The following is a 25,107-nucleotide window of genomic DNA, read 5'->3' as shown; positions in this document are numbered from 1 at the left end:
TGCCTTCACTTCCAGTAAGAATCTAGTAGAAACACGAGATCCCCGGCTGGCTGATCTCCAGACATACTGAAAAATAATAAAAATTTTCAATCCTAATTTCTTAATGCTTATTTACATTTCTATTTGACACCTTAACCTTAATACATTTGTATACCTAATCATCGATAGAGGGGCAAATGGAAAAGACGAATAGCTATGATATTAGATCATTTAGATTGGAGTTTATATGAATTCATATAGTGAAAGAGCTTGATTTATGTTTTCATTCTATGCCAAATGGTAATGTGCACAATGGATTGTTTTTGATAATTTCTCTCGGTATTCAAGTTTGATTCTACTGATATATCCTTTTTTTCTACACGAAGCTAAAATTTCATCGCACATTTGGCACATCCTACCTGTACAGGTGGTATCCGTCAGTTCCTTCTCCAGCACACGTTGAGCAGTTCAAAGTTACTGACGGTGAATACATGTTTTCGGCGTCCGATGCTATGGCAAGTAGTTCGGCCTTATCCACAGCGCTCCCTATTCCTAAGGCTATGACCGTCACATTGGGCTGGTGTTTCAGACTGTTAGCATTAGCAACTGTCATCTGTGGTTCGTTTGATCGTCCGTCCGTCATCACCACAACGTACTTCTGTACTCCTGGCCGTCCACCATTTTGTACTAGAAAGGTAAAAAAAATGAATAAAGTTGAAGAATTGAATTGGTTATACTATTTTTAGTTTTTATTTTAATAATAGATAATCTCGAAAATATATATTCCATTAGTGCAGTATATTACATGTTTCACTATCCCACATGTTTGATTGAAGAATTCAATCTACTTGCTCCCTCTGCCACATACCCACCAACTCACTTAACTATGAGACCTTTGAGATAACATTCTATATCAGTGCAATCCGAATTGCTTTTAAAAAAAACTTTGTTTGAACTCCTTATGGTTAAGGCCGTGTTAAAACTTAGCTTACAATAAAGCTTTACGTAAACTATATTAGCCTTGTCTTGATTCATTTTAAGTAAATAATATAATACCGTATCTAGAATATAAAAATTATCACTAAAATGTGGCTTGATTACCTTTTGTCTCTTCGACATCTCTGATTCTAGATTCCTAAAATTCAAACTAGAGGGAGAAATCCAGTAAGTACATAAAACTTTGCAAACCGGTCTTTGCCTATTTCGGATCTCTCTCTATATTCTAGCATAATTAATCTCTGATTCTCGATTCCTAAAATTCAACTAGAGGGAGAAATCCTGTAAGTACATAAAACTTTGCAAACCGGTCTTTGCCTATTTCGGATCTCTCTCTATATTCTAGCATAATTAAATGGAATTTTCTATCTTAACTTATAGAAACATTTTGTCTCTGCGACATCTCTGATTCTCGATTCCTAAAATTCAACTAGAGGGCAGAAATCCTGTAAGTACATAAAAACTTTTCCAAATCGGTCTCATTGCCTACTTCGGATCTCTCTATATTCCTAGCATAATTAAATGGAATTTTCTATCTTAACTGATAGAAAAGCAATTAAAACCTGTATAATCCAGAAACATGGCTATACCGGCCAGATATGCTGGTACCGGTTGACATCCGGTTTTTAACAAGTCACACGGATATTGTAATTCGGTTAGAAAATCTTTTCAATAGATAAGGGTCTGGTGGCCAGACAATACCATACCTGCTATGCTATGTGACTTGGCATAGTTTGAGTGCTAAAATGTGTTGCGGTTTCACCATTGAGGTAGTGTATTTTGGTTGATAGCACCTTTGGAGTTCCTGCTGATTCTGGTTTTCGTTCAGATCGAAGTCACCTCGCACTCCGGTTGGAGAAAGTGATGGAGGCGAACTGAGTGTTGTTTGGACCGATGGTGAAGCGAGAAGTGAAGTTCCTCAGGAAATCTACTTGTTTATTGAAGTTGGCGCTTGTTTTCACTACCAGAGGAATCCAACTAGAAAGACGAAATCGGCAGGGAGCAAACCACACTCTGTGCGATGTAGAAATAGAATGTTGGTAATAACTAAGGACAACGGTAATATATAAGTATGTTCTATCGCATAACATTATGTACTTGTTTTAGGCCAGTTGAATGTTAGTGCAAATGCGAAAAAATGTAAATTATTAATTCAGCACGGATATAAATTAATAATTAGTTGGTTCAATACCAATATACCCTTTTAAAGAATAGCGTCATGCATGAATTAACGCTTCAAAGGCAGTGAGAAAAATTACGATTACAATATAAGAAAAAGCAAACTATTTTAATAATTTAGCTAATTCATTTAAAACAAAATTCAAATGATACCAAGTGCTACATAACAGTAACTAACGCCCTACCTGCAGGGTTCAAACGGTAACTATCACAATGCCTCCAAAATAATAAAAAAACATAGCTCCTAACAGTAGTCATTGACTCTTCAGTGTATGCAGTTTATATAAATCAATGGTAATGTGTGGTGTCTATACTGATATCGAATAGGAATCCAACAGGGTAGAATACGTTTTTGTAGTACTAAACATATCATATTTGTAAATATATATTCAGAATCCTGTCTTCAGTGTGATTTAAAATTAATGTAGTTCTTCGAAAATGTTAACGACGAAAGTCATGATAACGTGCCATGACCCTGAAATCAGTCACGTTTGTCTAAAAGGTATCTTTTATATTAGTTTTATAACTAATATTTTATAAACACTTATGTCTCCCGAGTGTCTTACAATGACGATGATAAATGTGAGGCTTACCTATGGACGATACTGAGTAAACCGTGTTGATTTGAGCCCCAATGGCGAGGAGAAGGACGAGACACAACATGGTGGTGCCGACGGACAGATCTCGGAACACTGACGGCCGAGAACGGACTCAGTCGTCATATATCTCCTCACCTTTGACACGTACGTGGCCTTCTCCAATGATAAGTTGTCGGCGATAGTGTTCAAATATAAGTTCTACGTTAAACGTATTGTATACTACTGTAAAACCACTTTATGTTTGCGTATACTATGTTTAACGCCGTCTATATCTATTTGCGATGGAAGATTCATAGTGATATTTATACATTTATATATATAAAAAAAATCTTTTGTTTTTAAAATAAATCTCACGTTTTGATTTCCCGTATCTTTTTTCATAACAATATATTTACATTTCCGATGTTTCGTCACTATAATGAATAAACCAACTGACCAAAACAAACATTTGCCTATGAAAACACTAATGAATACAACGATTCTCGTGCCTCGATCAGCTGATTTCAAACATCACGCCACCAGTTTCATATCAATAAGAAAAAGTCCCCCACAATAATTTGATGCATAAAGTTTTAAATGTTGTTTGTTTCTTGATAAAGAATTCAACTAAGGTTTACTATAATAAATCAATCAAATCTTATTTTAACTGTATGGGTCTTGTTTAATCGTTTGCCATTTGCAAACAAAAAGTTTGACAGAAAGGCGGAAGCTTTGAAAACGCGACGTTATGGAACGAACATTGTCATACAAGCTGTTCCATTGATCTCGTTTCTTGTTGTATATGGTTGTATGCAATAGTTTTAAATATAATAACCTTTCAAATAATTTTTATTTTCAGAATTATTTTTATGTAAATATATGGATTAAATGTATTTTTCTAATTTCCATAGCGGCTATGAACAGAAAAAGTCGATCTACCATATTCTTAAACGCTCCACGGGCAATAATCGGATAAGAAGATTAACTTCTGCTATTCATAGCCGCTATGAAAATTAGAGAAATAGATTCAATACCTATATGAAAAACAAATCCGAAAATGACGCGAAAACCCGACGTGATTATCGTGACGTCACAATAAAAATTTGACGTTGTTGTATTGACTTGGACAAATAATTCCTTGTAAAATCAATAGAACCATACACGTGTAAAATGTATCAATGTTTTATCATGTAGTCTTGAAAATTAATTATAAAAGAATTTATGTAACTAAATTCAAATATCGTCTGGTTATTGAAATAAAAAAAAAAAAAAAAAAAAAAACAACTTCTTACATAGCCGCGATGAGAATAAAAAAAAAATAACTGACACCAATGCTTAAATTATATATACGTTTCTGGTTGCAACATAACGCTAACATTTGTAACTCTCTAAGACAAAGTGGGTTTTGAAGTTAAATAAAGTTGTTCATGGCCATTGCATGGTCATTATTTAAACATATTTTCATGTGTTGCTTTCCAATCATTTTCAAGACTCGCGTTCTGTAATGTTTTCGACCCACGATATTACCGATTTTGTTTTACAATTTTAGTTTTTGCAACTTATGTAGTTTGGCAGTCCTTTATCAGGTGACTTCAATGTTTAGTAAATGTAGTTTGATGCCATAAGGTGCATTATTATGCTACAATACACTGTGTACAGCTTTTTGTCGTGATGCCCCGTCAACAATGGCGAAGGTGTCGAAAATTTAGGAGCTAAATACACCGGATCAAAGGTAGAAGTCATGAGTAAGAAAAATAACTTCAATAGATTAAAGCGATTTCAAGTTGTAATTATTTCCGTATCCTACAATTATAAACATGGCAATCCACTATCGTAGACTGTTTTCAAAGCATAGTTTGGACATGATCCAGAAGGGTAGAAAAGTCATGATACAGAAAAATAACCTTCAATAGTTTAACATTTCAAAGTGGAATTATTTCCGTATCCCACCTACAATTATAAACATGTGCAATCACTATCGTAAGACTGGGTTCAAAGCATAGTTTGGACATAGAGGGCAAGACAAAAACAATTAATTTAGATAATAACTATGTACAATGTTTCTTTCAATATAATCGACGGAACGTTATTCACGTATTTTTAGGACGGAGCCTAATATGTCAAAAGGCCAGTTTATCGACATTTTATAAGCATTACATTTATTATCTAACGTCGGAAACAAACATTTGACCATTGTACGTTATATGTGGCAGCAACCATTGGACACTGTAGTATGAAATTGCAAATCTTATCTCTGGACTCCCTTGGGGTCCCTTAAATCCCTATTAGACATAAAGTTTACACGAAGGGTTATACAATCATTGAAAATCGATTTTCTTCATTTTGTCAATTGTGATTCATTCTAATTCTTATATTTTTTATTTTCTATTTGGCATAATTCCTATCATTTTACAGTCGGTGGTGAATTGATGAGTATAAACCCGTTGACATTTCAACCCAAGGCTGGCTCAACTTGATTTCTCGTATAGATTGAGATATTGATGGTCCAAAATCAAAAACAGAACTTTTGGTGTTTTTAGTACCGAACTTCACGTTTCGATGAAGCAGAGTCTACATATATCAAAATAGGTTTGAACGCATAAACCATGTACGCTGGGTAATACAGAATGTAGAAAAGTTGACAATTTTGTTTACGTTACAACCGTAACGGCTTTGAGCAACACTTCTGTGCGTAATGATAAATAAAACAATGTTGAACGATATACTGTTTTTGTCACATTCCGAGACTGTTGCAATTTTAGCATGTTGTTTGTCGTTGAGTGTGTGTGTGGTTCGCTTACAACATGTAACATCTTTGTGTTGTACTGCAAATGGATAAGATATCGTCAAGTATATATCAGTCTTCTTTCAGTTGGCGTAAGTTAATCCAAAACGACCTAGCACTGATAATGCAATTTTTAGTAACCTCGGTGAAAGAACAAGTCCAGTACGTTTATCTACTCTGAATCCGGCGAGAGTAGTCCTTACATACACTATGTACATTTGGGTGTTTCGAAATATCAATGAGAAACGGAAATCCTTCAATGGTAGCTTTACAACTCTTGTAATGAGAGATTAACTCTAATTGATATATTGAAGTGTTTGAAACAACAACTGTAAACACATAAGCTAAACATGTTTTGAGAGCGGTAAACGTTTACAGTAGGTGGAACTACCTGTTTTTGTACATGATTCCACGAAACGACGTCCCGATACATTAGAAAAATCTCCAAATACTCCGGAAATATTATTTACATGGAAACTATGGTAAACATCCGTGTATGGCAATGTAATTTCAAACGTTTGAACGATGCAAATTAAGTAGAACTCTAAGCGATCATTCAAAATTGCAGAAACTCCTCTTGTTTGTCCACACCATTGAAGTCCTAGACACAGGCGGATTGAATCGGACGCCGCGTCCCACGAACTACGTTAAAAATCCTGCCACGTTATGAATTGTGTAAGCTGTGTTGTTTAAACAATACGAAGGTAAAAGATTAAAACCAAACGAAATTGCAACCATGTTGTTTTTAACAACAGATAAAATAAAACGAATTATAGAATCTCCAGAATATAGCTGTTTTCATCAGACTGAACGCTTTTTGTAACTATGTATGTTCATTGATAAAATTGGGCGGGAATTTCTATTCCGCCACTTCGAGTGACTGATTTCCAAATGCCTGGTCGGAACCAAACGATATAATTCAATTTAGTCTAAAAAATGCCATAAACACTGTTAAGGGGGTAAATTTTTTGATCTAAAATGAGAATAAAAGTTTAAGACTGTAAATATAATGATTAAAGTTATCCTTTCTGGTGGTTCTATCGAAGAGCATAAAAGTTTTGAAGTAGGGTATTCGAATATTTGGTATTCATGGACGCGGCGAATCCTTCTCCAAATATCGACAAACCCCCTAACACAACTTTATTCCTCTTCGATAGAACCACCAGAAAGAAGACTTTAATCCTTAATGATTTGAGCCTTTAAAACAAAAAACGGTAAATCCAAGTATACATGTATGCTTATCATTTTGCTGTAAATATCATCTAAAATTAAATATAGAGAGGCAGCATGGGAGAAATATCCTTTAAGTCCCATAATTAATAGTGATAACACAAATATTTAACCTGTTTGTTTATTTATTTATCATTGTTTGCAATAAAAACACACACACAACATGAAAACCAACTCACTATTTTATTTACATGATCCTAGTGTACTACATTTTCACAGCTTCTACCTTTTGGGTTCGATGTAATTAGCTCCTACTTTTTGACATGTTTGTAACAGTGGACAACACTGTACACAATGGTAGTTATAGCGTTTAAATTTCCACCTAATGATGTCCTACTCAGTCCTGTTAAAACATTGGGCCGCACATGCCCTCCACCTCTTGGTCCGCGAGTATTTCGAAGTCCTATGTGGGGCAGTTTGTTCAGGTACTGACTGCTGGTCGTGGTTTTTCTCCGGGAACTTCTGGCTTTTCCTACACCAACAAACCTGACACCGACACTCCTTTAAATGACCCTGGCTGTTAATAGGACTTTAAACTAATCAAACCAAAACTGTTAAACATTGATTGGAATATAATAAAGTTTGTTTGGTCAGATTTTCCATTTAAAAAAATATATAATATTGTTACTTGTTTATGATTTTTCTATCAATCAAATCTCTTTTTGGCCCTCAAGTTTTCACTATAACAGCCAAGGCTACATCCAGCACGCTTCGCACAACATTCCGGAAAAAATGTAATAGAGCAAATATTTATTTGAGAGGACCCACGAAATCCACTTCGTATCAAAAGATGGTTCGTCATAAGCAAATTCGGTCACATCTTTGACTGACATATTAAATAACTTTGTAATATAGAGCCAGGGCGATTGAATTTTTGATCTCCAGTGAGAGGTTGGACAAAAATATTAACAAAGGTTTCTGTCACCTGGAATTGATAGGGTTTGCATGTACCTCTTGTCAGATAGACAAGAGTCCACCCGAACCCCTCAATGAGGCAAAAACCTCTGTCTTTGAATAAATTTCAAAACAGACCTCTATTATTGCATACAAATGATCTGTTTAAAGCTAACCAGTAGAATTATGCCCACAAACGAAATTAACAACAAAGCCCAGGTTACGATTTGTAGTACTATGACCAGAGAACCTGTAAGATACATTTTATAAAATTCCAAAAGCCACCATGGGTACCTGCGCTAATGGATAATTGTTATGTTGCCACCTCGCCGGGTATAACACCAGGGTTCCCTTTTTCTCGGTCCGAAATTCTGTCTCAATTGATATGTTACTTTACGTTCCACATAGGTAAAAGTAAACTCAACGCAACGGACAAATGCGCATTATCCCTATACCAATAAATGTCACCATGACCTAGGTCATATGACCTAGAAAAGGGCTTTAAAAACGGCTAATCAAACGACTTTTACAGTTGGTTACTTAAACGTATTTCTTGTCCTAAAATTAGTTAGATTTGACATACTCATCTATATTTCTCATGGCCAAAAAGTTCCAATAACCCATGCATATGTTTAATAATTGAACGTAAAGTTTACAGGCTGGAATAATTTGGGAAGATTCGGATGTGACATCTTTTTTGGAGTTGGTGTGACCTTTATAACTGAAAACCTCAAAATCAGGTAGAATATCACCTTCGTTTAACATTTTTTGTCCAACCTAAGTTGCTCATTGTCTGACCCTAATAAGCTATATCTGTCGTAAGAAATTTTACTGTATTTTTATAACCAACGTCTGGTATACAAACATTGGCCTTTGTATGTGTATGTGACAGTAAAAATGAAAGCGGATACTATTTTTACTTATTTATTTATCATTGTTTGCAGATTACAGTATGCACGGGTACAGAAAAACCAACTCACTATTTTTATTTACATCAACTGGATGCTATTTTACTACAAGCAGCGTTTTCCAGACTTTGTTGTATTGTAATGCAGAAGGTCAAAGTATTGACACGGTCCAAGGATGATGGTTCCAGATTGCAATAGTGGACAGATTTCGTTAGATATCTAGCTTATCACCAATGCCAATAGCAAATACTTAGTCCACTGTCCTTTTGAGAACAATCAGCCTCGAGGGTGCAGTAGCTGGTGTAATCTGCCGGATTGTCCGATCAAGTAATCACTATCACAATATGAGTAGCATTTTGACTCCCACCATGGTGCCGGATGGTAAGCTGTTTTTTCTCGAACGAAGTTGCAGAGCCACACGGACGTGTTGGTTTCCGGCTCCCATGTATTGGAGGTTTTGTATGGGCGTGGTAGAACTTCGCGTCGTGATTGTTAGGTATTTAGTAAAAGAAAGTCGTTTCTCTGATGGCAGATGAAAACGTCACAGTACTGAATTGGACATTTCTTATGGACCTATTTCAAATTGTTTTGCGATTTGTGTATACAAAATTAATTTATGCTATTGTAAAGTTCTCCTCTTTTTCACTTTCTGAAAGGAAATCCAGGACAAAAACGATGACAGCGGTTTGTCACCGCATTCTGCAAAATATTGATAGAAATACTGAGTAACCGGCGAGTGCATTTTTTTTTTTGTTTAAAATGTCGTTATGGCTAGAGGTAATATGGGTCATCCCCTGTTGGGTTATCTATATTTTTTTTATTCTCTCGTTATCATAGTGTTGGGGCAATTCAGTTATTATCAGAATTCTGTCGAGTAAAATCATTAGATACATACGTTCTGTAATTTAGTTTTTGAAACGAAAATGCAGAGGGAAAGATGCAAAAAAATTGAATAGCTGAGAACGGGATCCGGCATTAAGAACGGAAATGTTCTATTTAGAGTAAAGACTAAGAGGAATAAAGGAGGAGGAGGAGGAGGACAGAGGGGACGTTCTACTCAATACTACCTGGTTTGACGGAGTTGTGGTAAGTGGTGGTAGTCCGTTGTAAACTGTAGTTGGTGTGGTTGGTAGGAAAGAGCTTTAAAGAAAATAAAAATACTATAATATGTACGAAAAGAAAATCGCTAAAAAGCATCTGTTATATCACAGTATTGTTTCTTTGTACAGATACATTGAGAAATATCCAACTTAGCTTTAGTGAAACGGTATTCATCAACTTGATCGAATGCAAATAATTTAAATCAAATAGTATTGTGAAAAATAGAGTCGTGTAAAATGTGTTCTTACGTTGTAGTAGTGGGAGGAGGGATACGATCTGGTAAATGTAAATCATAATAGTCTTTAGTCAACGTCATCAATTATACATAGTTTTTCAAATGGATTTAAAAACAATAAGCTAAAAAAAATACCACCGTAATGGATAAGTATGTTTTTTTAAATCATAATTTTGAATTATATAACGAAAACGAATACGTAAAAACAGCTTACTCATAGAATATATCGTAAGACATTTAAAAAGAGTGACTACCATATATATCCACTTCAAAATATTTATAACAAATACAATTTTTTGCTTCTTGACAAAGTCGACAATTTAATATTTAATAAACGCATTAAATGTTTTCAATATGAGGATTTACAAATAGTCCCCTGGTATTCAAAATGGTTCACTGTATAACGTTTCACAAATCTTTTTTGACGATGCGACCTTATGAGATATTGGTAATGTCATGGAAGGTTCCCAGCTATGAAGACATGGCTGATTATCATTCTGTAGCGATAACTTTTGAAGTTCTGCGGCGGTCCACGGAATGACCGATAGCCAATAGCGAAAAACCTCATCCAGCACGTGGCCTTTTGAGAAGAATGGGCAGCCTCATCTGTATAACCGATGGCACATTGGGAACTACCGTCATTAAGTACTATCGACAAAGCGGGTTGGCTCCCGTGACGTGGAACCATAGTGGTGATGATTCGGCATGAAGAGATGGTTTTTGTTCCACTTTATGTTTAAGTCCTAGATCAGTTCGCTGTCTCTCCCATCTGATTAGGGCTACCTGCTGTAACAGCTTGATATAAGTTTGGGATTATTTGCGTGTCTATTGTTGGTAAGAGAATCTCTAGCCCAGGAAGACGTAAGATAATGTTGCCAATCCGACCTGTGTGTCGGTTGGGTAAAATGTCGAATTCGTTTATAACTGAAGATACTAAACTTTTTTCTTTAACTGGAAGTTAGCGCTTCCTTCACATCCAGAAGAATCAAGCATACACCACGAGATCGGGCTGGCTGCATCTCCACATACTGAAAAAAATGATTAAAGTTTTCCAAGACATTATTCTTCATACTTCATTCCATTTCTATTTGACACCTTAACCTTAATCTACCAAACCTCGGTTAGAGTGCAAATGGAAAAGACAAATAGCTATTGATATTAGGATCATTAGATTGGGAGTTTATATGAATTCATATAGTGAAATTCCTTGATTTCTTTTTTCATTCTATGCCAAAATGGTTATGTGCACAATTGAGTTGTTTTGATGATTTCGCTCAGTATTCAAGGTTTTATGATACTACACAACTTTCTTTTTTCTAACACGAAGCCTAAATTTTCATCTGCATATTTATCAACATCCTACCTGTACATGTGGTATCCGTCAGTTTCCTTCTCCAGCCACGTTGCAGCAGGTCAAAAGTTACTGACGGTAGAATGCCTGTTATGGCGTCCGAATGCTCATGGCAATATAGTTCGTGCCTTATCCACAGCGCTCCCTATCCCTAAGGCTATGACAGTCACATTGGGCTGGTGTTTCAGACTGTTAGCATTAGCAACTGTCATCTTCTGTGGTTCGTTTTTGATCGTTCCGTCGCCGTCATCACCACAACGTACTATCTGTACTTCCTGGCCGTCCCACCATTTTGTACTAGATGATTCCATTGTTAGAATAAATCATAGGTAACACAATATCCTAGAATATAATCCAAAGTGCCAGAGCCCGCTTCATCGATGTTGTGATTTGAAGGATCTCAAACCAAATAATAAAGAAATTGGTTTTTTCATTTAAATATTCAATGTTAGCGTACTTTAAGTGTGCAGTGTTTGATATTTCGGGAGGTTTAACAAAATATATGTTAAATTATACCGGTATCTATTTTTATGATACTTAAAAGTTTTTCAAGATGTAATAAGTTTGAATAATAAACTTAATTATCCTGGAAATAACTGTAAGTAAATTTAATATTTCTAAATAATTGTCTTAAATAATAAAAGCGACACCAATGAAACCGTTTCAGACTCTGAGTTAATCATTTTTTTTATAATTCTATTCTTTTAATTACTATAATTATCAATTTCATCAATGTCTCTTCCAAAGACAAAAAATAATAAGTAAACATATCCAGTATCTTAAATATCCACTTTAACATTGAAGAATATTTTCGGAAAATATTATAACAATATAATTATTACCAGTTTGGTTGTTTCCTTTTTTATAAAACTTACAAGGTTTTTTCTTTGACGACACTTTTTGTACTATATAAATCATGGCAAGGATACTTTTTGCCGCAAACAAGAGTACATTATTTTCATTTACGTATAGTCAACTACGTATTTCTTTATCAAATTCGACAAGATCGCTAGCCGTTTACATCAAGAGAAAACTTCAATGAAATGAACCAGACTTTTACAAGTCCTTCCGGTAAGCCGAACAGATACTGGCGAGATATTAATTATCGTGCCAGAACAATATATAATATAACCGTTGATGTTTGTACTTTGACGACTTCTGACACATGATGAAACATGGCCCATATACTTTTAGCGAAGGTAAAAGGTACATTATTGTGAGTTACTTATAACACCTCAACTTTCTTTTTTGAATCCATAAGAACGCGTAACATCAAAAGACTTTCTACAAATACATCGGACTTTTGCCAAGTCCCTTCATAAGGGCTACCCTGTACATTACACGGCCAAATATAAGTTTATTGTACCACTTTAAAATTGCTCGTACATAATATAGATCTAGTATTAATCATTTCTATTTTCAATATGAAAAACGCAGTTTGTCCGATAAACAAAAGACCACAACTTCCCAGTGACCAGACACATACCTATTTCAACAAACTATTAACTTTCACTGCGCAATAATACAGTGATATCATCGGATATAGGTTCGTCAATGCAACTAACAGCAAAAAACTCTTTAAAAGCGTTATAAAGAACTTTCGTTTTGTAGTAACCTTTCCAAACAAAACATTTGATTACAGTAATCGATCAGTAGCATGAATTAACGTAAAATGATAAATGAACCATACAACAATCCATAATCACCGGAAGTCTGCCGCGAGGAAGACAGCGAAAGAAGGCGTTGTTCGTGATGTTGTTCGGGAGACTACTATCTTGGAGTAATACCAATATCATAGAGTCTCCAACGGAACACTTAAAACACTCCAAGCCATGGTGTATATGTAATGTACAAATCCAATGACGTTGGTTTTTGAATATTGGGATTTTATGTTTTCGTAGCCATCAAGTAGTTAAGTGAAATGAACAAAACAACTTTAATTTTTCATACGCCGGAGGTGGTTTCATTGTTCTGATGTGGCACAGGCACGCCTAGCGTACCTATATTAATAAGAATGGCTAGTTTCACAGCATCAAAAAAATATCACTAAAATGTGGCTTGATAACCTTTTGTCCTCTGCGACTATCTCTGATCCTAGATTTCTAGAGGGAGAAGATACCAGTAAGTACATAAAACTTTCCAAACCGTTATCCTTGCCTATTTCGGATCTCTCTATATTCTAAGCATAAATTAAATCTTGAATTTTCTGATGCTTAACTGATAGAAAAGAGCAATTAAAAACCTGTATAATTCCAGAAACCGATGACTAAACCACCGGCCAGGATATGCTGATAGTACCGGTGACATCCGGTTTTAAACAAGTTCCAGGGTAATTGGTAATTCTGCTGAGAAAAATCATTTTCAATATGGTAAGGGTCTGTGGCCAACAATACAACTACCGGTAAAAAAAACCCCCCCTTGCTCTATGCTATGTGACATGGCATAGTTGAGATGCTATAGATGTATGTTGCGTGGTTTCATCACCATTGATGTAGTGGTATTTTGTTGATAGTCACTTTGGAGTTCCTGCTGATTCTGGTTCTCGTTCAGATCGAAGTCACACTCGCACTCTGGTGAGAAAATTGATAGAGGCGAACCTGAGTAGTGTTGTTTTGGGCCGATGGAGAAGCGAGAAGTGAAGTTCCTCCATGAAATCCACTTGTTTTATTGAAGTTGGCGCTTGATTCCACTACCAGAGGACATCTCAACAGGAAGACGAAATCTGGCAGGGAGCAAACCACATTCTGTGCGGTGTAAGAAATAGAATGTTCGGTAATAACTATAGGACAACGTTAATATATAAGTATTGTTCTGTCCGCATAACATTCTATCAAAAATCTGAAGTAATCATTGGTCGATAATTAAAAACAACAATAACACATCATTAACATAAAATACTGTAAAATGTATTTGTTTTAGGCCATTTGAATATTAGAGCAAATGCTGCGGTGTATATACTGAAATCGAATAGGGACCCAACAGCGTAGAATCATTTTTGGTATTCACTAAACATATCAAATTTGTAAATATATTGTCAGAATGCTGTCATCAGAGTGATAGACAATTAATAGCATGTCATCGGAAATGATAACGACGAAAGACCATGATAACATACATTAACCTGAAATCAAAACACGTTTCCTATATAAAGCGAAAATTTCATAAAACTTATAAGTTAATGTCCTTATACACAGTAAGTCTCCTGAACTGTCCCTCGCAATGACGATGATAAATGTTGAGGCTAACCTATGGACGATACTGCGTAACACCGTGTTGATTTTGAGCCCCAATGGCGAGTAGAAAGGACAGAGACACAACTTGGTTGTGCCGACGAGACAGAATCTCGGAACACTGACCTGGCCGAGGACGGACTCCGTACCTCATAACTCTCCCTCAACCTTTTGACCCGTACGTGGCCTTCCATCCAATGTATAAAGTTTGTCCGGCTGAATAGTGTTCAAATAAAAGTTTCTACGGTTTAGAAACGTATTTGTATACTACTGTAAAACCACTTATGTTTGCGTTGATGACTATGTATTAACGCCGTCTATATTCTATTTAGCGATGGAAGGTTCATAGTGATATTTTATACATTATATATATATAGAAAAAAATCTTTTGTTTTTAAAAATAATAAATCATCACGTTTTTGATTTTCAGTGGAGAAGGAGAAAAAGGAAACATCAAAGAATAGAAGTATCTTTTTTCATAACAATATATTTAATACATTCCGATGTGTTTCGTCACTATAAAGAATAAACCGAACTGACCATCAAAACAACCATTGCCTATGAAAACACTTATGATAACAACGATTCTCCCGTCCTCGATCAGCCTGTTTTCAAACATCACGGCAGTTTCATATCAATAAGAAAAAGGATCCCCCACAATAATTAATGATGACAATAAAGTATTTAATGTGTTGTGTTCTTTGAAATATAGGAATCAACTAAGGTATTACTACAATAAATCCCAATCAAATCTTATTTTAAATGTATGTCCTTGTTTATCGTTTGCCATCTTGCAAAACAAAAAGTTGACAGAAAGGCCTGAAGCTTGAAAACGCGACGTTAGTTGGGAACGACATGTGTCATACAGCTGTTCCCATTGGATCTCGTTTTTCTTTTTCTTGTTGTATATGGTTTTTTGCATAGTTTTAAATATAATAACCTTTTCAATAATTTTTTTGAAATATATTAGATCATGAATTATTTTTATGTAAATATATGGAATAAATGAATTTTTTCTAATTTCCATAGCGGCTATGAACAGAAAAAGCGATCTACATATCTTAACGCTCCACGGGAATAATCGGATAAGAAGATAACTTCTGCTATTCATAGCCGCTATGAAAATTAGAGAAATAGATTCAATACCTATATGAAAAACAAATCCGAAAATGACGCGAAAACCCGACGTGTTATCGTGACGTCACAATAGAAAATTTGACGTTGTGTATTGACTTGGACAAATAATTCCTTGTAAAATCAATAGAACCATACGTGTAAATGTATCATGTTTTATCATGTAGTCTGGAAAATTAATTATAAGAATTTATGTAACTAATTTCAAATTTCGTCTGGTTATGAAATAAAAAAAACAAAACAAACAATTCTTACATAGCCCGATGAAATAAAAAAAAATACTGACATCAATGCTTAAATATATATACGTATCTGTTGCAACATAACGCTAACATTTGTATCTCTCTAAGACAAAGTGGTTTGAAGTAAATAAAGTTGTTCATGCCATTGCATGTCATTTTAAACATATTTCATGTGTTGCTTTCCATTCTTTTCAAGACTGCGTTCTGTATGTTTTCGACCCACATATTACCGATTTTTTTACAATTTTAGTTTTGCAACTTATGTAGTGCAGTCTTTATCACATATTACCGATTTTTTTTACAATTTTAGCCATTAGGTGCATTATATGCTACAATGCACTGTGTACAGCTTTGTCTATGCCCCGTCAACATGGCGAAGGTGTCAAAATGTAGGAGCTAAATACACCGGATCAAAGGTAGAAGTCATGATAAGAAAAATAACTTCAATAGTTAACATTTCAAGTGGAATTATTTCCGTATCCTACAATTATAAACATGGCATCACTATCGTAGACTGGTTCAAAGCATAGTTTGGACATGATCAAAGGTAGAAGTCATGATAAGAAAAATAACTTCAATAGTTAACATTTCAAGTGGAATTATTTCCGTATCCTACAATTATAAACATGGCATCACTATCGTAGACTGGTTCAAAGCATAGTTTGGACATGAGCAAACAAAATCAATTAATTTTAGAAATAACTATGTACATGTTCTTTCAATATAATCGACGGAACGTTATTCAATATTTTAGACGGAGCCTATATGTCAAAAGGCATTTATCGACAGTTTATATGCATACATTTATTATCTACGTCGGAAACAAACATTGACCATTGTACGTTTATGTGGCAGCAGCCATTGGAACTGTAGTATGAAATTGCATCTTAGCTCTGACTCCCATGGGTCCCTTAAATCCCTATTAGACATAAAGTTTTACAAGGGTTATCATCATTAAAATCGGTTTCTTCATTTTGTCAATTGTGATTATTCTATTCTTATATTTTTTATTTCTATTTGTCATAATTCCTTATATTTACAGTCGGTGGTGAATTGATAGTATAAACCCCGTTGATTTCAACCAAAGGCTGCTCAACTTTATTTCTCGATAGATTGAGTATTGATGGTCCAAATCAGAAACTTTTGGTGTTTTTAGTACCGAACTTACGTTCGATGAACATGTACATATATCAAAATAGGTTTGAACGCATATACATGTACGTGTGTAAATACAAATGTAGAAAAGTGACATTGTTTATGTTACTACCGTACCGCTTTGAGCAACACTTCTGTGCGTATGATAAATAAACAATGTTGAACGATATACTGTTTTGCACATTCCGATGACGTTGCAATTTTTACATGTTGTGTGTCGTTGAGTGTGTGTTGTTCGCTACAACATGTAACATCTTTTGTTGTACGCAAATGGATAAGATATGTCAGGACAACATCAGTCTTTCAGTTGCGTAAGTTTAACCAAAACGACCTAGCACGATAATGCATTTTTAGTAACCTCGGGGACAGACAAGTCCTGTACGTTATCTACTGTGAATCGGCGAGAGTAGGCCTTACATACACAATGTACGTTTGGGTGTTTCGAAATATCAATGAAACGGAATCCTTCAATTGTAGCTTTACAATACTTGTAATAGATATCTCTAATATTTATTGAAGTGTTTGAAACAACAACATAAACACATAAGCTAACATTTTGAGAGCGGTAAACGTTTACAGTAGTGGACCTACCTGTGTTTGTACATGTTCCTCGAAACGACGTCCGATACATTTGAAAATCTCCAAACTCCGGAAATAATTACATGGAACTATGTAAACATCCGTGTATTCAAGTAATTTCAAACGTGAACTGATTAAGTAGAACTCAAGTGATCACAAAATTGCAGAAACTCTCTGTTTGTCACACCTCCTTGACACAGGCGGTTTGAATGGGACGCCGCGTCACAACTACGTTAAAAATCCTGCCACGTTATGAATTGTGTAAGCGTGTGTAATCATACGAAGTAAAAGATTAAAACCAAACGACATTGCACCATGGTGTTTTTAACAACAGATAAATAAAACGATTTATAGTATTCCAGATATATGCTTCATCAGACGGAACGCATTTTATTTGTATGTTCATTGATAAATTGGGAAATTCCGCCACTTCGAGTGGCTGTTCCAAATGCCTGTCGGAACCAAACGGTATAATTCAATTTTAGTCTTATAAATGCCACAAACACTATTAAGGGTAAATTTTGAGCTATGAAAATAATAGTTAAGACTGTAAATATAAGGATTAAAGTCTCTTTCTGGTGGTTCTATCGAAGGATAAAGTTGAGTAGGGTATCGATATTTGTTTCATGGACCGCGAATCCATTCCAAATATCGACACCCGCTAGGGACACAACTTTATCCTTCGATAGAACCACCAGAAAGAGACTTTAATCCATTAATGATTTGAGCTTAAAACAAAACGGTAATTCCAAGTATACATGTATGCTTATCATTTTGCTGTAATATCATCTAAAATTAAATATAGAGAGGCAGCATGGGAGAAATATCTTTAAGTCCCGATAATTAATAGTGATAACACAATATTTAACCTGTTTGTTTATTTATTTATCATTGTTTGCAATAAAACACACACAACACATGAAAACCAACTCACTATTTTATTTACATGATCCTAGTTACTACATTTTCACAGCTTCTACCTTTGGTTCGATGTAATTAGCTCCTACTTTTTGACATGTTGTACATGGACAACACTGTACACAATGTATTATAGCGTTTAATTCACCTAATGATGTCAACTCAGTCTGTTAAACATTGGGCCGCACATGCCCTCCACCTCTGGGTCGCGAGTTCGAATCCTATGTGGGGCAGTTGTCAGGTACTGACTGCTGGTCGGTGGTTTTTCTCCGGGTACTCTGGCTTTCCTACACCAACAAACCTGACACGTCCTTAAATGACCCTGGCTGTTAATAGGACGTTTAAACCTACTAATCAAACCAAAACTGTTAAACATTGATTGGAATATAATAATGTTTGTTTTGGCAGATTTTCCATTTAAAAAAATATATATATGTACTTGTTTTGATTTTTCTATCAATCAATTCTCTTTTTGGCCTCAAGTTTCACTATACCACAAGGCTACATCCCACACGTTCGGCACAACATTCCGGAAAAAATGTTATAGAGCAAATATTTATTTTGAGAGGACCAACGAAATCAAAACAAAAGATGGTTCGTACATAAGCAAATTCGTCCCATCTTTCGACATATAGCAAAAACTTTGAAAATATAAGGCCATGAGTCGATGAATTTTGGTCATGAAGGTGGCCAAAAGATATTAACAAATGGAAAAGATAGGGTGGCATGAACCTCTTGTCATATCGCAAATCCACCCGATTGAAAACCTAATAATAAAAAATTCAAAACAGGACGCAATTATTGCATACAAATGATCTGTAACAGCTACCAATTGAATTATGCCCACACAAATTACAAAACCCAGGTACATTTTTGTAGTACTATGACAGAGAACCTGTAAGATACCTTTATAAAATTCAAAAAGCCCCAGGGACCTGCGCTAGGGATAATTTTATGTTGCCCTCCCCGGGTATACACCAGGGTTCCCTTTTTTCGTCCGAAATTCTGTCTCAATTGATATTTACTTAAGTTCCACAAGGAAAAGTAAACTCAACGCAACGACAAAAGATTATCCTATACCAAATAAATTGTCACCATGACCTAGGTCAGATTACCTAAAAAGGCTTTAAACGGCTTTTCAAACGACTTTACCAGTTGTTACTTAACGATTTCTTGTCCTAAAATTAGTTAAGATTTGACATCTCATCTATATTTCATGGCCAAAAAGTTCCAATAACATGCATATGTTAATATTGAACGTATAGTTAAGGCGGATATTTGGGAAGATTCGGATGGACATTTTTGGAGTTTGGTGTACCTTTACTGAACCCCAAAACAGTAAATACACCTTCGTTAACATTTTTGTCCAACCTAAGTTGCCTCATTGTCTGACCTAATAAGCATATCTGTCTTAAGAAATTTTACTGTATTTATTACCAACGTCGGTAACAAACATTGGCCTTTGTATGTGTATGTGACAGTATAAATGAAAGCGGTACTATTTTTACTTATTTATTTATCATTGTTTGCAATACAGTAGGCACGGTACAGAAAAACCAACTCACTATTTTATTTACATCAACTGGATGCTAATTACTACAAGCAGCGTTTTTTTTTTTTTTTTCCAGACTTTGTTGTATTGTATGCAGAAGGTCAAAGTTTGTCACGGTCAAGGGATGATGGTCAGATGCAATAGTGGACAGTTCGTTTGTATCTAGCTTATCACCAATGCCAATAGCAATTACTTTGTCCACTGTCTTTTTGAGAACAAGCAGCCTCGTGTGGCAGTAGCTGTTGGATCTGCGGATTGTCCGTCAGTAATCACTATCACTATATGGAGTAGCATTTTGACGTCCACCATGTGCCGGAAGGAAGCTGTTTTCTCGAAACGAATTTCAGAGCCAACGACGTGTTGGTTCCGGCTCCATGTATTGGAGGTTTTGGATGGCGTGGAGAACTTCGCGTCGGTGATTGTAGGTATTTAGGTAAAAAGTCGTTCCTGATGGCAGATGAAAAAACGTCACAGTACTGAACTGTGACATTCTTTGGACCTATTTCAAATTGTTTTGCGAAGTTGTATACAAAATTAATTTGCTTTGTAAAGTTCTCCTCGTTTTTTTCACTTTCGGAAGAATCCAGGACAAAAACGATGTCAGCGGGTTTGTCACCGCATTCTGCAAAGATTGATAGAATACTGAGTTAACGGCAGTACATTTTTTGTTTTGTTAAAATGTCGGTATGGCTAGAGGTAATATGGTCATCCCTGTGTTATCTATATTTTTTTATTCTTCGTATCATAGTGTTTGGGGCAGTTCATTATTATCAAATTCTGTCGAGTAAAACATTAGACACATACATTCGTACATTTGACGAAAATGCGAGGGGAAAATGCAAAAAAAATGAATAGCTGAGAACGGGGATCCGGCATTAAGAACGGAAATTTTCTATTTAGAGAAAGAATAAGAGGAATAAGGAGGAGGAGAGGGGGACGAGGAGAAGTTACTCAATACTACCTGGTTTGACGGTTGTGGTAGTGGTGGGAGTCGTTGTAACTGTAGTTGGTGTGGTGGTGGGAAGAGCTGTAAAGAAAATAAATACTATTATTTTACGATAAGAATCGCTAAATATCATTGTTATATCACAGATTGTTCTATGACAGATACATTGAGAATATCCAATTAGCTTTAGTGAAACGTTATCATCAACTTGATCGAAGCAAAAATTAAATCTAATATAATGTAATAAGAAGTCGTTAAAATGTTTCTTACGTGTAGTAGTGGGAGGAGGGATACGATCTGGAAAATTAATCATATTAGTTTAGTCATCTCATCTATTATAAATAGTTTTCAATGGATTTTAAAACAATAAGCTAAAAAATATACCACCTATGGGTAATTCTGTTTTTAAATCTTAATTTTGATTTATATAACGAAAACCGATTACGATAACAGCTTCCTCATAGAAGATATAGTAGACATTTAAAGAGTGACTACCATTATAATCACACGCAAAATTATAAAAAATACAATGTAGCTCTTGAAAAATTGCCAATTATTTTTAAAAAAAAAACCGCGTTAAAAGGTTTCGTGGATTTACAAAGTCCCCGGATTCAAAATGGTACACTTACGTTCACAAATCTTTTTGACGATGCGACCTTTGAGATTTTGTAAGTCATGGAAGTTTCCAGCTTGGAAGACATGCTGATGATCATCTGTAGCGATAACTTTGAGTTCTGCGGTGTCCACGGAATGACCGATGCCAATAGCGAAAACCTCATCCACGTGCCTTTTTAGAGAATGGGCAGCCGATTCTGTATTCGTGGGCTCATTGGATCTACCGTCAGTAAGGACTATCACAAAGCGTTTGGCTCCGTTACGTGGACCATAGTGGTGATGAGTCGGACGAAAGATGTTTCGTTCCACGGTATGTAGTCCCAGATCAGTTCGTGTCTCTCCATCTTTGTAGGCGACATGCTGGACAGCTTGGATAAGTGAGGGTTTTTGCGTGTATTGTTGTAAGAGAATCTCAGCCCTGGAAGACGTAGAGAATGTTGCTAATCCCACCTGTGTGTCGGTTGGGGAAATATCGAATTCGTTTATAACCGAAGATACAAACTGTTTCTGTAACTGGAAGTTAGCGCTTCCTTCACTTCCAGAAGAATCTAGCAAAAACACGAGATCGGCTGGCTGATCTCCACATACTGAAAAATGATTAAATTTTCATACTAATTTCTTCATACTTCATTCCATTTTCTATTTGACACCTTAACCTTAGTCTACCTAACCTCGTTAGAGTGCAAATGAAAAGACAAATAGCTATTGATATTAGATCATTAGATTGGAGTTTATATGAATTCATATAGTGAAATTCTTGATTTCTTTTTTCATTCTATGCCAAAATGGTTATGTGCACAATGATTGTTTTGATGATTTCTCTCAGTATTCAAGTTTGATGATACTGATAATTCCTTTTTCTACACGAAGCTAAATTTCATCGCATATTTGGCACATCCTATATATACCTGTACAAGTGGTATCCGTCAGTTCCTTCTCCAGCACGTGCAGCAGGTCAAAGTTACTGACGGTGAATGCATGTTTGGCGTCCGATGCTATGGCAAGTAGTTCGGCCTTATCCACAGCGCTCCCTATTCCTAAGGCTATGACCGTCACATTGGGCTGGTGTTTCAGACTGTTAGCATTAGCAACTGTCATCTGTGGTTCGTTTGATCGTCCGTCCGTCATCACCACAACGTACTTCTGTACTCCTGGCCGTCCACCATTTTGTACTAGAAGATTCATTGTAGAATAAATCATGTAATACAATATCTAGAATATAATCAAAGTGCCAAGGCCGCTCATAGATGTTGTGATTGAAGGATCCAAACCAAATAATAAAGAAATTGGTTTTTCATTTAAATATTCAATTTAGTGTACTTTAAGTGTGCAGTGTTATATTTCGGAGTTTAACAAAATATATTTAAAGTATACCGTATCTATTTTATGATACTTAAAGTTTTTCAAGATTAATAAGTTGAATAACTTATTATCCTGAAATAACTGTAATAAATTTAATATCTAAATAATTTCTGAAATAATAATTTCGACACCAATGAAACCGTTCAGAATCTGAGTATCATTTTTTTTATAATTCTTTTTTTAATTACTAAATTATCAATTTCATCAATGTCTCTTCAAAGACAAAAAATAAATAAGTAAACATATCCATATCTTAATATCCACTTAACATTGAAGAATATTTTCGGAAAAATATAACATTAGAATTATTACATGTTTTGGTTTCCTTTTTAGAAAACTTACATGGGTTTTCTTTGACGACTTTTGACTAATAAATCATGGCCAGATACTTTTGCCGAATAAAAGGTACATTATTTCTTTACGTATATCACTCGGATTTCTTTTAAATTCACAAGATCGCTAGCCGTTAACATCAAGAAAACTTCATGTAATGTACCGGACTTTAGCAAAGTCTTCGTAAGCCTAACAGAAACTGGCGAGATATTAATTATCGTGCAGAACATTATATATTATACCGTGAGTTGTACTTTGACGACTTCTGACTCATGATGAAACATGGCCATATACTTTTGCGAAGTAAAAGGTACATTATTTGGTTACTTATAACACTCAAATTTCTTTTGAATCCATAAGAACGCTAACATCAAAAAACTTCTTACAAATACATCGGACTTTAGCAAGTCTTCATAAGGCTACCGTACATTACACGGCAATATAAGTTTATTTGTCACTTTAAAATGCTCGTACATATATATAGATCTATATAATCATTCTATTTTTCAATATAACGCAGTTGTCGATAAACAAAAGACACAACTCCCAGTGACAGACACATACCTATTCAAAACTAGTAACTTTTACTGCGCGCAATAATACAGTGTAATCATCGGATATAGTTCGTCAATGCAACTAACACAAAAAACTTTAAAAGCGTTATAAGAACTTTCTTTTTGTAGTAACCTTCCAAACATTTGATTACAGTAATCGATCAGTAGCATGAATTACGTAAAATTTAAATAACCATACACAATCCATAATCACCGGAAGTCTGCCGCGGAGGAAGACAGCGAAGAAGGCGTTGTTCGTGATTTTCGGGAGACTACTATCTTGGAGTAATACCAATATCATAGAGTCCCAACGGAACACTTAAAACACTCCATCCATGGTGTATATGTATGTACAAATCCAATGACTTTGGTTTTGAATATTGGGATTTTATTTTTCCGTACCATCAAGTATTAAGTGAAATGAACAAAACAACATTTAATTTTCATCGCGGAGTGGTTTCATTGTTCTGATGTGCACAGGCTCGCCTAGCGTACCTAATTAATAAGAATGCTGTTTCACAGCATCAAAAAAATATCACTAAAATGTGGCTTGATAACCTTTTGTCTCTGCGACATCTCTGATTCTAGATTCTAGAGGGAGAAATCCAGTAAGTACATAAAACTTTCCAAACCGGTCCTTGCCTATTTCGGATCTCTCTATATTCTCGCGTAATTAAATTGAATTTTCTATCTTAACCGATAGAAAAGCCATTAAAAACCATGTATAATCCAGAATCCTGACTATACCGGCCAGATATGCTGGTACCGATGACATCCGGTTTTAACAAGTTACACGGTATTGTAATTCTGCTGAGAAAATCTTTTCATTAGATAAGGGTCGGGTGGCTAGACAATACCATACCTGCTATGCTATGTGACTTGGCATAGTTGAGTGCTAGATGTGTTGCGGTTTCACCATTGATGTAGTGTATTTTGTTGATAGCACTTTGGAGTTCCTGCTGATTCTGGTTGTCGTTCAGATCGAAGTCACCTCGCACTCCGGTGGAGAAAGTGATGGAGGCGAACTGAGTGTTGTTTGGACCGATGGTGAAGCGAGAAGTGAAGTTCCTCATGAAATCCACTTGTTTATTGAAGTTTGGCGCTTGTTTCACTACCAGAGGAGTCCAACAGGAAGACGAAATCGGCAGGGAGCAACCCACATTCTGTGCGATGTAGAAATAGAATGTTGGTAATACTAAGGACAACGGTAATATATAAGTATGTTCTGTCGCATAACATTCTATCAAAAAT

General features: G+C 35.4%; 1 protein-coding gene across 1 annotated transcript; it reads right to left on the bottom strand.

The window, feature by feature from the left end:
- Positions 1 to 5: 5 nt before the first annotated feature.
- LOC138312843 (collagen alpha-5(VI) chain-like) lies at positions 6 to 25,095 on the bottom strand. Its single transcript, XM_069253587.1, is given in 13 exon segments — positions 6 to 66; positions 399 to 666; positions 1,683 to 1,716; positions 1,821 to 1,953; positions 9,899 to 9,926; positions 20,092 to 20,294; positions 20,401 to 20,668; positions 21,008 to 21,073; positions 21,263 to 21,289; positions 21,622 to 22,194; positions 22,516 to 22,779; positions 24,719 to 24,953; positions 24,955 to 25,095. Coding segments are annotated over 13 exon segments (2,301 nt in total).
- Positions 25,096 to 25,107: the final 12 nt, after the last annotated feature.

Source organism: Argopecten irradians, unplaced genomic scaffold (assembly GCF_041381155.1).
Source record: "Argopecten irradians isolate NY unplaced genomic scaffold, Ai_NY scaffold_0493, whole genome shotgun sequence".
Taxonomy (NCBI): domain Eukaryota; kingdom Metazoa; phylum Mollusca; class Bivalvia; order Pectinida; family Pectinidae; genus Argopecten; species Argopecten irradians.
The sequence above is the reverse complement of the archived record's forward strand: the minus strand, read 5'-3'. Positions and strand labels throughout refer to the sequence as shown.